This window comes from Gekko japonicus, unplaced genomic scaffold (assembly GCF_001447785.1).
Source record: "Gekko japonicus isolate JY-2015 unplaced genomic scaffold, Gekko_japonicus_V1.1 scaffold4269, whole genome shotgun sequence".
Classification (NCBI taxonomy): Eukaryota; Metazoa; Chordata; class Lepidosauria; order Squamata; family Gekkonidae; genus Gekko; species Gekko japonicus.
The window spans coordinates 4,693-20,762 of NW_015164329.1; the positions used below are offsets into that span (position 1 = coordinate 4,693).

General features: G+C 48.1%; 1 protein-coding gene across 1 annotated transcript in view; it reads left to right on the forward strand.

The window, feature by feature from the left end:
• Positions 1 to 756: 756 nt before the first annotated feature.
• ANKAR (ankyrin and armadillo repeat containing) overlaps positions 757 to 16,070 on the forward strand; it is a gene marked incomplete at its 5' end in the record, with an annotated part of 56,903 nt that continues 41,589 nt past the window's right edge. Inside the window, 6 exons of the mRNA XM_015408844.1 lie at positions 757 to 964; positions 4,376 to 4,584; positions 8,357 to 8,461; positions 8,944 to 9,188; positions 12,103 to 12,271; positions 15,862 to 16,066. Of these exons, the coding sequence (XP_015264330.1) occupies positions 757 to 964; positions 4,376 to 4,584; positions 8,357 to 8,461; positions 8,944 to 9,188; positions 12,103 to 12,271; positions 15,862 to 16,066 (1,141 nt within the window). The remainder of the gene's footprint in view (positions 965 to 4,375; positions 4,585 to 8,356; positions 8,462 to 8,943; positions 9,189 to 12,102; positions 12,272 to 15,861; positions 16,067 to 16,070) is intronic.

Below are 16,070 nucleotides of genomic sequence, written 5' to 3' on the forward strand. Positions count from 1 at the left end.
AAGGCATTTAAATGCCTTCCGAAGGCAATTCAATGCCCCCTGAGCTGTCTTTTCCTGGGTCCCATGGTGCCCCACCCCCCAATTCCACAGTGGGAGGGAGAAGGAAGCCCCAGGGCAAGCCGTGGCGCTCTCACCCTGGCCGCTCGGGAGGGGGGAGGGTCTCTCCTCAAAAACAAGGTTTCTGGCATGGCTATTTGTGGGGTGGGGCTTTTAATTAAGGGTGCAAGGCCCCAAAGTGCCCATGGTAGCGTCGGCTCCTTAAGATTGCACATATGACAAACCGCATAGGAGATTAGACATTCCCCATAGACCTTGACATCACCAGCAAGAGACAGGGAAGAAGCAAGAGGAGGCATATTTATGCCAATAAAGGCTAACTGACTGAAGAGGAGGCATAGCCCAGCGGGAAGGTACTCAGCTAGCCATCCAGGCTGAATATTTGTAGGGGGGGGGGACTGCAGAGACCTGGGGAACACAATTCCCTCAGAGTTGTAGCTTTCCCTCACAAATGTTATCATGAGGGATGGGTCCGCCGTGCTGACTGGCTGCCTCAGACGTCCATCATTTCGGCCGACACACCCCTCTATGCACTCTCTCCGTCTCGCACTCGTGTGAGAAGTAGGGTGTGACTAGAACATGGACGTCAAACGAGGAAGCGGACGTTCAACTTGACGGAGGCCCTGCCTTTGGTTTTTGCAAGCGCAAGGGCGCCCGGTCTTTTGTTTGTGGCTGACTCTCTTGTGTCTCGTCTATTAGTTGTAGGTCCCGCCGCTTTGCACTTAGCGGCCCAGTCTGGCTCTCTCGAGTCTCTTCATTTCCTCCTGGCTCTCAAAGCCGATTACAGGATGCCCGACAACCGAGGGTGGATGCCCATTCATTTTGCCGCCTATTACGACAACATCGCCTGCTTTGCCGTTCTGTACCGGAAGAGCCCAGACCTTCTGGAGGCGGAGACACGGGCTGAGTGAGTGGGAAGGGGGTGTAGTGTTCTGTGTGGCCCTTTCCTTGGAGAGTTCAAGGAAACAGCCGACATGGACTGGCAAAGGCACCTTTCTAAAGCGTGCCATTACAGGCATTATCAAACCCCATCAATATACGTACTGAAAGTATATAGATTCATGGAGGAGAGGTCTATCAGCAGCCACTAGTCATGGTGACTAAAGGAAACCTCCACGTTCAGAGGGGGTCATCCTCTGAATCCCAGTGCCAAAAGGCAACATCAGGGAAGGCCTCAGCCTCTCTGCCTTGTTGTTGAACCTCCAGAGGAACTGGTTGACCACTGTGTGAGACAGGATGCTGGACTAGATGGACCACTGGTCTGATCCAGCAGGGCTCTTCTTATTTTCTTAGGAAGGCCTTGGCCTCTATGCCCTGTTGTTGGCCCTCCAGAGGAACTGGTTAGCCACTATGTGAGACAAGATGCTGGACTAGATAGACCACTGGTCTGATCCAGCAGGGCTCTTCTTCGGTTATTAGGAAGGCCTCGGCCTCTATGCCCTGTTGTTGGCCCTCCAAAGGACCCAGTTGGCCACTGTGTGAGACAGGAGGCTGGACTAGATGGACAACTGGTCTGATCCAGCAGGGCTCTTCTTATGTTCTTAGGAAGGCCTCGGCCTCTCTGCCCTGTCGCTGACCCTCTAGAGGAACTGGTTGGCCCCTGTGTGAAACAGGACGCTGCAGATGGATTATTGGTCTGATCCAGCAGGGCTCTTCTTATGTTCTTACATAAGGCCTTGGCCTCTATACCATGTTGTTGTTTCTTTTAAGCCCCCGGAGGGAATTTTTCATTTTTTTGATACTACAAAACTACCAAGAAAAATAGGAATAGGGGAACTACAATTAGGGAGAAAGAAAAGGCAACCCACACTAAACTAAACTAAATACCCAAGGTTAGGAGATCATTCCCTGTTAAACTACTGTTAGTATTAAAGAAAAGCTGTTAATAAACAATATACTTTGCGAGGACCTGTCTTTCTAAGCTTATATGTTAGTTTGTTACTTGTTATGAGAAGATTTCCCGAGCATCTCCTCCAGCTCGCTTCATAAAGGCAATTTGCAAAGTCCTTCCGCCTTTACATCTATACTAAAACTCTCTAAAATCTTGATGGCTTCTTAGACGTTCACTGCATCCCAGTCTTCTTCCGTCCAAAGGGATAAAACCGCCAGCCTTAAGTCTCTTCCTCTCTGGTCTCGGGGCCCAGTGGCATCTCAAAGGTTTCTTGATTGTGAAGGAGAGCTCCAGCTCTTTTCTCTCAGCAGGATTTAAGATGACACTTTCTAAGAACACTAGCAAAGAAGGAGTTAAACCCTTGTAAATCTTTCCTGTTTCTCTTGTGCTTTTTCTTCTTTTCTCATTGAGATCGCTGTTTAATTTAGTGTCCATCTCATTCTCTTTGAAAGCCCTCAATTCCATTTTTTCTACTATCGCCTCCTGGAGCTGCCGGGACACAAATTGTTGATTTATCTTGGCAAGCTGCTGGTTGTTGATTTATCTTGGCAAGCTGCTGGTTAATACCAACAAGTTGCTCCAGAATTGGCTTAGTGGCTTCTGCTATTAGTGCAATGACGTCAACTTCCCTTCTTCTCAGAGTTTTCGCCATCTTTTTTTGGAGTGCCTGCCATTTCAACGTTTTATTTTCAGTAAAATCTCTTTCTTCCCGGCTCTGCAAATCGCATATGCTGTTTAAAAGCTCATGGAGATCTCCCACAACAGGCTCGCACGCTTGTAAATAAAGTATTTCAGAAGTATCCGTTTACAGCTGCCTCTCTCTCTCCCCCTCCCCTCATCTGTTTATGTAAAACATGTCAGAGAGGCACCCCCTTCCAATCGCTTAAGGGGTTTCAGGGGGGATTTCACTTCAAGTATCCGTTTACAATCGTTTCTCTCTCTCTCCCCCTCCTTCGTTTATGTAAATGCATTGAGAGGCGTCCCTCTCTCAGCACGTTCCAATCGCTCAAAAAGTTTTTCCTTTGGGGGGGGGATTTTCTCTTCTGAAGACAAATCGCTCCTTTTCACTCACAGTTTGCTCCTTAACTCACAGTTCATTGTTGGTTTTTATCTTGACCACGCTCTTAATCGCTCCTCCGCTAGATCTCCTGCGCTTGATCGGGTCGACACAGCTTGTGGCCTCGCTAAGGGGACGCAGTCAGTGAGAGGGACTGTCAGGGCGGAGTTAGCAGTTAGCAGGAAAAGAGGCTCACCCTCAAAAGCCCTATGGCTTGGGAGTTCTTCCCAAACTCCCGCGGGGGTGCCGATCTAGCGGCACCTCTCCCCCTCGCTGCTGTGCGGTGCGCCTCCCCAGAGAGCTGGGAAAGGCGTCCGCCATCATGCCGTAGACCCCGCCTCCGGCCTCTATACCATGTTGTTGGCCCTCCAGAGGAACTGGTTGGCCACCGTGTGAGACAGGATGCTGGACTAAATGGACCACTGGTTCCTTATGCTCTTAAAGTAGGGGGGAATAGCATCTTTCCTTGTTGGGAAACTCCCTTAGACTAAGGGTTCCCTGGGAAGCACCCTGGTAACCAGGTGCCACTACTCAGGGACCTTTTGATACCATCTAGATGGCAACCGCAGAGAAGGTATCCTTCTAGCACAGTGTGAGAGCAATAACAAAGTGCCAGGGTAGAAACCCTAGGAAATACCTCATAACCAACGATGTAGTGTTCATGCAGACTAGTACATAAATAATAATAATAATACCTTTTGATTTATTGATCGCTCAATCCTGCAGAGCTGCTGGCTCTGAGCGATTTACAGTTACACAAGTTTTGACACGGGACTAACAATGAATCATAAGGTAAGGGAGGGCAACATATAATTCTTTAAATCGTACACTTTTGCAGCCGACGGGGATTTTGTAAAGAAACAGATTCAGAGAGATATCCCAGAGAAGTAAATTGTACCAAGTGAGGCCAAACAATGTAATTATTAAAAGGATCATTATAAATAAGAGAGAGAGAGAAAAGGAAAAGGGTGGCTGGATTCAAAGAAGTGATGGGAAAATAGAATACTAGCTATCCTTCGGGGTTTTTGGATGGTCCATTGGCCATGACCTGGATAGCTCAGTCTAACCCACTCTTGTCAGATCTCAGAAGCGAAGCAGGGTCGGCCCTGGTCAGTATCTGGATGGGAGGCCACCAAGGAATACCAGGGCCATGACGCAGAGGCAGGCAATGGCAAACCGCCTCTGAATGTCTCTTTCTTTGAGAACCCTACTGGGTTGCCCTAAGTCAGACGTGACCTGATGTTGAATAGGCAGGGCTAATCCGAGGACTTTTGGAGCCCTGGGTGAATGCGGAGAGCCCCCACCCACAGACATGGGGAAGGGCAGGCTCGGGCTTCACAATACTTCCCCCCCTCCTTTCTCTCCGACAGACATCACTCCACCCCGCTTTTGCTCGCGGCCACCTCTGGAGCATTAGACACGATTCAGTATTTGTTCACCCTCCTTGTCAACTGGCTCAAAAAGGACAGTGAAGGAAACAACATGATCCATTTGGCGGTGCTGAACTTTCATACGGAAGTTCTCAAGCATTTGATCGAACTGGATCTCCCTGATCTCCCAGTATGGACGACTCTTGTCGGTAAGCCAGTATATTTCCTGCTCAGTAAAAAGATCTATTTGTTTATTTATTTATTTCCGTTTGTATCTTGCCCTACCCCACAAGCGGGCTCAGGGCGGCTTAGAACACCCAGTAAAGCAATCGCTGATTGTTCAGCAATGTATAATAAAACATAAAATCAACAGTTGCAGTTCAGATTCCTGATGGCAGCTTAATAATGTCTAATTACAGTGCCTGCTGTGGTAATGTTAGGAAGGGCACATTTCTCTGACAGAGACCCAGGGCTCATTTCCTGCAGGAGCGCACAGGAGTGGAGCTCCGGCAGTAAAGAGCCCAGGGGGTGGGCACATGCAACAAGCCCCACCCCCTGCTCCCAGCAGCCCTCAGTCAGAGCAAGAAGTTGCAGAGCTCCCCCCGGCCCAAAACAGTCCAGTGGCACCTTTAAGACCAAGTTTTATTCAGGTACAAGCTCTCCCTCCTCTGCGAGGACAGATCTGCACGTTCCCCCCCCCCCAATAGCTAGCAATCCAAAACAGTCCAGTGGAGCTTGAGCGGTGGGTGTTGCCTTCTGACACACTTCCGGTGATGTCAGGGGGTGTGTCATATGCAAATAAGTTATGCTAATGAGCTCCTGCACCTCTTTTTCTACGAAATGACCCCTGCAGAGACCCAAGTCAGCTGGAGCTGGTGCCAAGCTGGTAAAGGCAGTGCCCTAAAACAGGGAGGCAAAGTGGGCAGATTAAGCAAGCGAGGAATGGAAGGCCAGTGTCATTTGGACGTCCACCGCCTCCGCCAAAGGGCTGGTGGAATAGCTCTGTTTTTCAGGCCCTGCAGAACTGTAACAGGTCCCACAGGGCTCTGATGTCTTCCGGGAGCTCATTCTACAGCTAGCCGAGATCATGCCGCCCCCTCTGCACGATAAAACGTTTATACAACTTGCTATAACTGGGTGGAAGAGGTTAAGGTCCTTCCAGGACACCCAGAAAGCTGAAATGTGGGATGCAGCCGTAAGTGGCCACTAGGATGAGTGGGAGGGCTCCGTTCCCACTACCGTCTCCAACCTCCAGGCTAGGGATCTCCAGGAAGGCCAGCTGATCTCAAAGGGCAGAGAATAGGTCAGCTTCAAAAGGTGGACTCTATGGCATGACACCCCGGCTGGGGTCCCTCCCTTCCCCAGGCATCACCCCCCCCAATCTCCAGGAATTTCCCAACCTTGAGCTGGCAACCTTAGTTCCCACTCCTGAATTGCATAGGAAGGCAGCCTCACGGTTTCTCTCGCGCTGCCTCTCTCTCTGAAAACCTGAAAATGGCCGGGTTCCCCCTCCCCCCAACACACACACCCATATTCAGTAGGGTTGCCAGGTTTATTTTATATATTATTAAATTTATATCCCGCCCTCCCCCGTAGGGCTCAGGGCGGCTTACATGGCAAGAAATTTTGCTAGTAAAACATCAATAATTTAATAACATTTAAAACATATTATACAGTTTAAAACCCTCTCAATGCATTAAAATGCTCAACTACAATTCATCCATTCCGGAATCTCAGAGAGATGACAACCACATCCACAACCAGACATCCCCGGTAGGCATTCCATGTCCTCCATAATAGATGTTAAACAGATGTTTCTTCCTTCCTTCCTTCCTTCCTTCCTTCCTTCCTTCCTTCCTTCCTTCCTTCCTTCCTTCCTTCCTTCCTTCCTAGGGCCCTTTCCCTCCCCCCCAATGATGGTAATGTAACCGGGGGGGGGCGGGGGCGGCCCCTAGTCGAAGGCCTGGTGGAAGAGCTCCGTCTTGCAGGCCCTGCGGAACTGCATCAGGTCCCGCAGGGCCCGGATCTCCTCCGGGAGCTCGTTCCATCAGGTGGGAGCCGCCACCGAAAAAGCCCTAGCCCTTGTGACGGCCAATTTAGCATCTTTGGGGCCCGGCACAGTTAGAAAATTTTGGGCCCCTGACCGTAGTGCTCTTGGGGGAACATACGGGGAAAGGCGGTCCCTCAGGTTCTTCAAAGTCCCCGACAGCGGACTTGGGGGGGGGCATTACTGGAGGGGGCGGGGATGTCCCCAACGTGATGATGTCACGCAGAAGTGACATCATCACATTGGGGACCGGCACACCCCCCACACATACTTCTTTCCAACAGCATTTAAAGGGTCCCTATGGAGAAGAATGGGGGGGGGGAGCTGTGAATTCGCAGCTTTCAGGTGTGTGCAGCCACCCCTCTCCCTCCCTTGCTCCTGCAAGATTTAAAGAGCCCTCCAGCCGATTGGCGAGCCATGTGCTCCCACCGGTCAGCTGGAGGGCCCTTTAAATCTTGCAGTAGGGGTGGCCGGGTGGTTGCTCTTGGGAGCGGGGCTTCCCCCCACTGGCCAGCTGGCTGGCAGCAAGAAGGAGCCCCCAAAATCAGGGGAACTCCTGCTCAGACCAGGGGTGTCACGGCTCAGGTGGGGTGTCACCTGACGCCGCCACCACTCTGGATTTAGGATCCCTTGAGAAGGCCCAGAGCACCCTCCCAAGACCTTCAGACCTCCCTTGTTTGACCGAACAATAGGCGTGAGGACCAGGCAGAGTAAACAACAAATAAAAGGTTTATTTTTATAAGAGGTCAGCCCAATATGGGAAACAAACAAGGTGCAAGGACGATAAGTGGGTGAACGGAAAATAAACCAAATGCCCTAATGCGACTAGACTCACAGTCCCTAGGTCCTTGTCTCAGTGGGGCCTGAGTCTACCCACCCTTCCTCTTAGGGTGAGGGTCTCTCCCAGCAGCAGCCTCCCCTCTGGTCCTGCTCTCTTGGAAGAAAGAACAAGCTCTTCTTCTGTACCAGGTCTCTTATTATAAGTCCCCTTTCTCTGCGATTGGCTAAAATTGGCCCCAAATCCTCTCAGGGGCTTCTGGGAGTTGTAGGCCTGGCCTCCTCCCACTGCTACTCAGGCTCCCTGGGCCTGCGAGGCCTTTACTTGCACAGCCCAGATCACGGCAGCCCTAGTATCCAGACACCTGCCTTCACCCTCAGCTGAAGGAGTGAGCAGTTCTGCCCAGATAAGGAGACTTTGTGTGCATGTCAAGTCACAGCTGACTTACGGCAAGGGACTAATGCAGGTGGTTTTGCCATTGGCTTCCTCTGTATAGCGACCCTGGACTTCCTCGGTGGACTCCCTTCCAACCAGGGCTATTTTGGGGCAGGAACGCACAGGAACGGAGTTCCGGCTGGCTCCCAAGTTGGCCACGCCCAGCAGGAACGCATTAGCATAATAGGCCACACCCAACAGCAGAAACTCATTAGGATTGGCTACATTCGGGGTGTGTGGCCTAACATGCAAAGGAGTTCCTGCTACAAAAAAAGGCCCTGGGTTTTGACAACAAACAAGGTAAACAGAATAATTTGCCCATTGCCCAGCTCTGTGTCACAACCCTGGTATTCCTTGGAGGTTGCAGTTCCTACTACTAACCGAGGCCGACTCTGCTTAGCTTCTGAGGTCTGATTATATTGGGCTAGCCTAGACCATCCAGGTCAGGACAATCCAGATCAGGCCAATGAAACTTTGCAGTACCTTAAAGACTAACCAATGTATTGACAGATATGCTTCCCTGGGGCGGTCATTTGCACCGTAAACTTCCATGGACGAAGCACCCGGATTGGGCGGATCACTCCATTAGAGGTCACTCTAGGCAAAACTATAGAGTGCCAGGCTCATTCACGTTAGTCAGACAGATAAATTCCTCATGACACTGTCGGAAAACAATTTTTGGATACAGGTCTTCAGTTTTCCTTCTTAAATTTTTCAATAGGGATGCTAGACTGTATCGAATACGTGAGGAGAGAAATGGCGGTACGCTGTTTGGAAGTTCTTTGTCTCGCCAAAGACCACTACTGGAAGTTCATTTTGGATGCAGGTGAGACCCGCAGAAGACCTGTACGGTGCCTTCCATTCTATAGGTTACTAATGGTGGAGGAAGCCATTTTGTGAACACGGAAAGAAATGGGTTGGATCCAGAGTAAATTTTTCCCCACCAGCAGCCGATGGCTACAGTGAGGAGAGAGAACTGGGTAAACTCAGAAGAGGTGGAGGGCCATTTTGCCCAGTTTCACCCTCTCCACTCCTGCTCCTGTGTGCCTTCAAACAAGGGAACTTTTACCTTTACCTTTATGACGGCTCAGTGGTATAGAGCGTCTGCGCAGCACGCTGAAGGTCCCAGGTCCAGTCCCCAGGATCCCCAGTTAAAAGGAGCGGGTAGGAGGAGGCACGAAAGACCTCCGCCTGAGACCTTGGAGAGCGGCTGCCAGTCTGAGTAGGCAATGCTGACTTGGATGGACCCAGGCCCACGTTTCCACAGACTCTTCCCCGTTGGACCCTTCCTGTCTGTCTTCCTCTCAGGGACCATCCCCTCACTCATCAACTTGTTGAAAAGCCAGTCGGTCAAGCTGGAATGCATCACTATGGGGGTGCTGATCAACATCACCACCAACGACCCCATCGCTAGAGCCTTCGCCGAGTCAGGAGGCGTCACGGTGCTGATTAAGTTGTTGGCCAGCGATGAACCGGAGCTGCTGTCCCGTTGTGCGGTCGTTTTACATGACATCGCTCAGCTGGATGATTATCAGGCCGCCATTGCTGAACTGGTAAGCCTCGTGCCCCCAAACACCTGTTATCGTGTGTGTGTGTGTGTGTGTGTGTGTGATCCTGTCCTGGATCCCCCTCCTTAAAAATGGACGAGAAGTTCCAGGGCTTTTTTTCTGGAGGAACTCGCTGGAGCAGAGTTCCGGAACCTCTTTGACAAGATTCCTTTTAAAAATGTTTAAAAGTTCATGAGTTTTCAGTATACAGATTGAAAACTTCATTTCCCTCTCGTGAGTTCCGGCACCTCTTCCCCCCCCCAAAAAAAAGTGCCCCGACGAGAACGAAAAGGAAATGTGTTTAAGAACATAAGAGACACCAATGTTGGATCAGGCCAAAGGCCCATCCAGTCCAACACTCTGTCACACAGTGGCCAGAAATACCAGTGCCATCAGGAGGTCCACCAGTGGGGCCAGGACATTAGGAGCCCTCCCACTGTGCCCCCCCCCCAAGCACCGAGAATACAGAGCATCACTTGCCCCAAGAGTCCCTATCTATACCTTGTGGCTAATAGCCACTGATGGACCTCTGCTCCATAGGCTTATCTAATTCCCTTTTGAAGTCATCCATGCTTGTAGCCGCCACCACCTCCTGTGGCAGTGAATTCCATGTGTGAATCACTCTTTGGGTGAAGAAGGACTTCCTTTTATCCGTTCTAATCCGACCGCTCAGCAATTTCATGGAGTGCCCACGAGTTCTTGTCTTGTGAGAAAGGGAGAAAAGTACCTCTTTCTCTACCTGCTCTTTCCCATGCATCATCTTGTAAACCTCAATTGCTTTTGAATTCTCTTGTCACAAAGATTCCAAAGCAGATACCCTCTGCATATGGACTTGGCAACCTTTGGTGCACATTGGTGGAAATTGCTGTCAAGTTACAGCCGACTTATGGCGACCCCGTCGGGTTTCCGAGGCAAGAGTTGTTCAGAGGTGGTTTGCCATGGCCCGCCTCTGTGTCACAACCCTGGACTTCCTTGGTGGTCTCCCATCCAAATACTAAACCGGGGCCAAACCTGCTTAGCTTCTGAGATCTAACAAGATCGGGCTAGCCCGGTCCAGTCAGGAGGGAGAATTTGGGTTGCCAAATCTGGCCTGGAGGATTCCTGGAGATTTGAGGGCAGTTCCTGTGGAGGACGGGAATTGGAGAGTGGTTTCATTTAGAATCTATGGTACACCATAGAGTATGCTCCCTGAAACTGCTGTTCTCTCCAGAGGAATAGATCCCTGTAATCTGGAAATCAGATGTAATTCTGGAAGAGTTGGCAACCTGAGGAGGAATTCACTCCAAGAAAGGGAGAAGAGTACAGAGAGGGAATCTGTGACCGATTCCCCACAAGCAGCTGTGTCGCCCTTGCTCTTCCGTTTGCCCCGGTTGCATTGGTCAATTTCACACTATTCGCCGCACGGCCTCATTTTGACCCACATCCAGTGTTCCCTCTAAGCTGAGTTAGTGTGAGCTAGCTCACAGAATTTTAGCCTCCAGCTCACATATTTTTGTCTTAGCTCAGGGAGGAGGGCTCCAGAGCAAGCTAATTTATGCAGTAGCCAAATCATTAGCTCACAACTTTAATGCCAGCAGCTCACAAAGTCGAATTTTTGCTCACAAGACTCCACAGCTTAGAGGGAACATTGCCCACATTCCCCCCCCCCGATTTCTCCCGCATCTTCTCGATGGCAAAAAACAAGGATCTAGAAGACGTGGGGAAAATTGGGGGGGAGATGCAGGTCAAAATGCAGTCGTGCAGCAAATAGTGTGAAATTGATTTGTGCAACCGGGGCAAACGGAAGAGCAATGATAATAATACAAGTAACAACTAATAGATAAAACAATCGATGAAACGATAATAGACAAAAACAGTACTTTACAGTTTTGTGAGGATGCCAAGACTCCTTTCTACAAGTTCTTTGTAAGAAACCAGCATATTTAAAAGAGTTTAAATTTGCTGTGTAAAAATATATTCCAGATTCTAGAACAAAATGCTTGCAATTGATTTGACAGCCAGCTGTCTGACAATTGGCTGTCTGACAATTGGCTGTTGGAAAGCCAATTGGGGTCGGGAAGGGGATGTCCAGGAGGTGCTATTGGTCCCTCACAGGCTTGGCCACACCCCCATGTGGGTAGAGGGAGACCTCTGGGCATGTCCAGTCCTGGCTAGGGCCTTCAAAAGGCTTAAGGGATAACCATGATAACCATGGTTAAGAAGCCCAGAGCCAGCCATAAGAAATACACTCCTCTGCTGTCTCCTTCGCTTCTTGGGTGGATATTCACCTCCCATGTCAGGAGGGCATCAAAGTGTACATTGCAACTGACATGTTGTTAAGGAGAACTAGGGCTTCTTTTAGCCTTGGATCTGAATTACACATCAAAACTACGGTCCCGAACTTGGTTAAAAATTAATCCTGGTTCACCTCTATAGCCGTATTAGGTAAAAGGTAAAGGTTCCCTTGCTCGAAAGCCAGTCGAATCCGACTCTAGGGTTGCGGTGCTCATCTCCGTTTCCAAGCCAAAGAGCCAGCGCTGTCCGAAGACGTTTCCGTGGTCATGTGGCCGGCATGACTAGACGCCAAGGTGCATGGAACACTGTTACCTTCCCACCGAAGTGGTACCTGTTTATCTACTTGCAATTTCTTGCTTTCGAACTGCTAGGTTGGCAGGAGCTGGAACCAGAGACGGGAGCTCACTCCGTCATGCGGCACACTCAGGTCTCGAACTGCTGAACAACCGACCTTCTGACCTGCAGTTCATCGTCTTAACCACTAGTACTAAAGTCAAAGGAAGGAAGGAGAATCTAAATGTGCTGGGTTTTTAACTTTGATTAACAGGGAAACCAGCTTTCCCTATGCAGCGGCCATCTCTTTGGCATGAATACTCATTGCTACTTCTTTTGATGCTACCCATAGATTTCTGTGTTTTTCCTCTAGGGTGCCATTCCAGCCCTTGTCAATCGGTTGCACTATGAGATTGAAGACCTGCTTGTGAATGTCATCAACTGTATCCGTGTTTTGTGCATCAACAACAAAGCGAATCAGCTGAAAGTGAAAGAATGCAGGGGCATCAAACCGCTGGTTCAGTTCTTGTCATCGGACTCGGGTAAAAAACTGAAACAGAACAGCATAGTTCGGGAAGCATCTCTTGGGATTTCAGTTGGATTTATTACCAAACTGGCTGAACCCCCTATAAGACATCAAGATGTATAACGCGCAGTTGAGATTTCACTGTAATGTTAAATACTTTCTGTGCGCTGCTTTGAGAAGGCCTTTGACTGCGAAAAGTGGAGTACAAATTCTCCTAAATAAGGGTCCCTTGAACCATCTGTGGACTTCAGTGGAGTAGGACGTTCTCACTTCCCTCTCCCACTGTATTCCACGGACCCCCCCAAATTTTGTTCCTGGTGTCAGCAGTCCCTTGGGAGCAGTAGTGGGGACAAAGGTAGAATTCAGACTTGATTTGAACTAGAACCCATTTATTTGTCTTTCTTTGTGGTTCATGATATCCGTACAACTTTCCTCCGACAACATATTTCAAATGAATCCACTTTCTTCCTGTCAGCTTTCTTCATTGTCCAGCTTTCACACCGATAGATAGTAATGGGGAATACTACGGCATGAATTAACTTGATCTTTGTCACCAGCGACACATTCTTACGGTTATTCTTACAGTTAAGGATCTTTTCTAGCTCCTTGATGGCTACACTTCCCAGTCTCAGACCGATTCTGCAAAAGCAGTTGTTCCACCCTCGGTCTCCCGTTTTCCCCGGTTGTACTGGCTCAATTTCCGACTATTTGCTGTGTGACCACATTTTGACCCACATCTCCCCCCGTGATTTCCCCTGCATCTTCTTGATCCTTATTTCAACGATTGAAGTTTGGTATCGAAAACTGTGGAACCATTATCTTATGGATGCAGTTACCAGTAAATTAGATGTTACACATCAGAATTCAACACAGGAGCGGTTTGTTGGGAAGTGGTACCCAGTGTTGGACTTTCTATCTCAGCAGCAATTTATTTCCTCTGAATGGGCCCAATTTGACAAATGGATTTGTTAGGTTGTTTGCATAGAAATGTTGTTTATTTTAAACACTTTTCCTTTCTGTTAGTAAATGGCATTACAAGTTAAATAGCAAAATAATAATAAATACATAAAAGGGGGGGAATTTTTTTAATTGTACACTGCTTTACTTATATTAGTACTATGCTTACAAAACACAGTGTATTTCATGTTCACAATGTATAACATATTTAATGTAAATTGTTTCAGATTACTAATGTTTGTAAGAAAGTATTGTTCATTGTTATGTAACAGTTATAGGAGGTAACGAAACTCACTGTAATATGTTTTGGTTACTATGTATAATACTGTTCAAAACAATAAAAAACTTTAAATAATAATAAAAAAGGTGGCTATTATAGGGCCAAAGCTACCAACAGGGTGGATGAGAAACATCTGTGTCTCTCCTTGGGCAATTCAAGACTCCATACATAAGAAAACTCATTCACAGCCTCTTTTCAGGGATGCTTCAGCAGCCCTGTGTAACGATATGAGCTTATGTTTGTATTTCTGTATAGTGGTGATGCTGCTTATGTGTGTCTACTGCCAGTACTGTGGTGTCATCCGCAAATCTCAAATTAGACTCCAGTCTAAACCTGTTGAAACCAATGGGCTTAGAATGAGGTAACTCTGCATAAGATTGTAATGGGCCATCGTTCGTTAGATAAACTGTTCTGTGTCCTTTCAGGGCTGCAGATTAATTAACAAATTTGGGCCCCCTAATTTACCACCATGATGAATAAAATTTGTGTTTTTGGATTATATATTGTAATTGTGCTAATTTACTGATAAAGATCTGATTTCTCGTTGAGATGGGGGGGGGAACTATTTTATTTTATTTATTTATTTATTTGTTAAATTTATACCCCCCCTCCCCCGTAGGGCTCAGGGCGGCTTACATGGCAAAAACTTGCTCATAAAAACATCAATACTTTAGTACATTTAAAAACATACTGTACAAATTTAAAACCCAATCAACAAGTGCTCAAACTACACAGCATCCATACCAAGATATCAGAGAGGACAAACCACACACCAAACATCCCCTGGTAGGCATAGTGTAAGAGATGCCAAACAGATGTTCCTCAGATGTTCCTCTTAGCCTCCTAGGGCCCTGGCCCCCCCTGCCGAGGAACCTAATCTGAAACTTGATGAATTAATTGTTTTGCTCATCTACTATGGTTAGTGTATTAATCTGTAACTGGTTGCAGTCTGACTTGTGAACACATACGGTAGGGATGCCAGCCTCCAGGTGGGGCCTGGAGATCTTCCAGAATTATAGCAGACTAGAAATAATGCCCGTTGCAGAAATAAATACAACAGGATCTAGAAAGAGGCTCTAGGAGAGTGCTCTGGCTTTGGGCAAACAGTGTCAGTTTCCTGTGGCGACCTCAGCAGGGTTTAATGACAGAGTCCACTGTTTTCTCCAGAGGGACTGATCTCTGCTACCTGAAGAGCATTTGTATGTTTGAGTTATCTGTAGCCCTCACCTGGAGAGTGGTAACCATTGTTACCCATTCTCCTCTCCCCTATGAGGTATGTTATGCAACTGAAAATTCCAACTGCCTTGCGGGGAGGGGGGGGGAGTTTGAGGTGTGGAATGGACTGAAGTCCAATCAGCTTCCATATGCAAAAGACCAGGTTGTCGCAGCAGTTGTGGTGTGGGCGGGACCCGGGCTTTGCCTTCTGATTGGTGGCGATATATGCTGAGGAGCAGTGCCATCAGCCATACACTAAGGGAGTGCATTTTAGAATTAGAACCTTGGCACCCACTATTCAATTATATATAAGGACAGATTCTCACCAGCTCCAGCTCCCAAGAAGGCCAGATCACGTGTTGGACATGCAAAGCTGCCTTATACTGACTCAGAGCACTGGTCTAGCAAGATCAGTATTGCCCACTCAGATTGGCAGCACTTCTCCAGGGTCCCAGGCAAAGGTCTTTCACATCACCTCCTACCTGATCCTTTCAACTGGAGATTCTGGGCACTGAACCAGAGAGCTTTGGCATGCCAAGCAGGTGATCGGTCAATGAACCATGCCCTCAACCCCTACGAATGTTTACAGATTTGCCATTGATTCAAAGTTAGTAGCCTTGATGCCTGGCTTGTTAATCCCAAAACTATTAAAATAGTGCTGGTGAGCAACTCTTGAAAATAGCTTGTTGCTACAGAAAAGCTTATTGCTTTACATAACATGCTTTATGCATGGGCTAGAGACAGGGAAGTAAAAATAGGCCAAGGCTGAGGTCCTACTTATGCTTGCTAGTGAGAAATCAGTGGCATAGATAGGATTTACGATCATTTTACACCAGACTGAAGTTCCCAAAAAGAATGGTCTCAAACTATAAATCTATATGCAATTCTTACCCAAAGTTCTGAGGCAAAGTCAACATTTCTCCAAGCATTAGTGTTTCTGCCCCTTTTACAGTAGAAGGATCATCTTTCATTAACTGGTTGAGCAGGTCTCCTGCATTCTTTTTAAAATGTTTAAAAGTTCACACGTTTTCAATATACAGATTGAAAAATTCATTTCCCTCTTGGGTGTTCCCACAACTTTCTTTGTTTTTTTTTAAAAGCCAGTAAATGTGGCTGATTTCATACCACTCCGATGCTTTCCCCCCTGCCTCCAGATGTGCTGTTGGCCGTGGCTTCCGCAGCCATCGCGGAACTCGCGCGGGGGAATACGAAGATGCAGAATGCCATCGTGGAAGCGCACGTGATCAGTCCCCTTGTGGAGCTTCTCAGGGGAAGGAAGACCAGCGTGCAAGTTAAAGGCGCCATGGCCATCCAGACGCTCTGCGAAAGGAACACTTACATCCAGATGAGGTTTCTGGCCAGG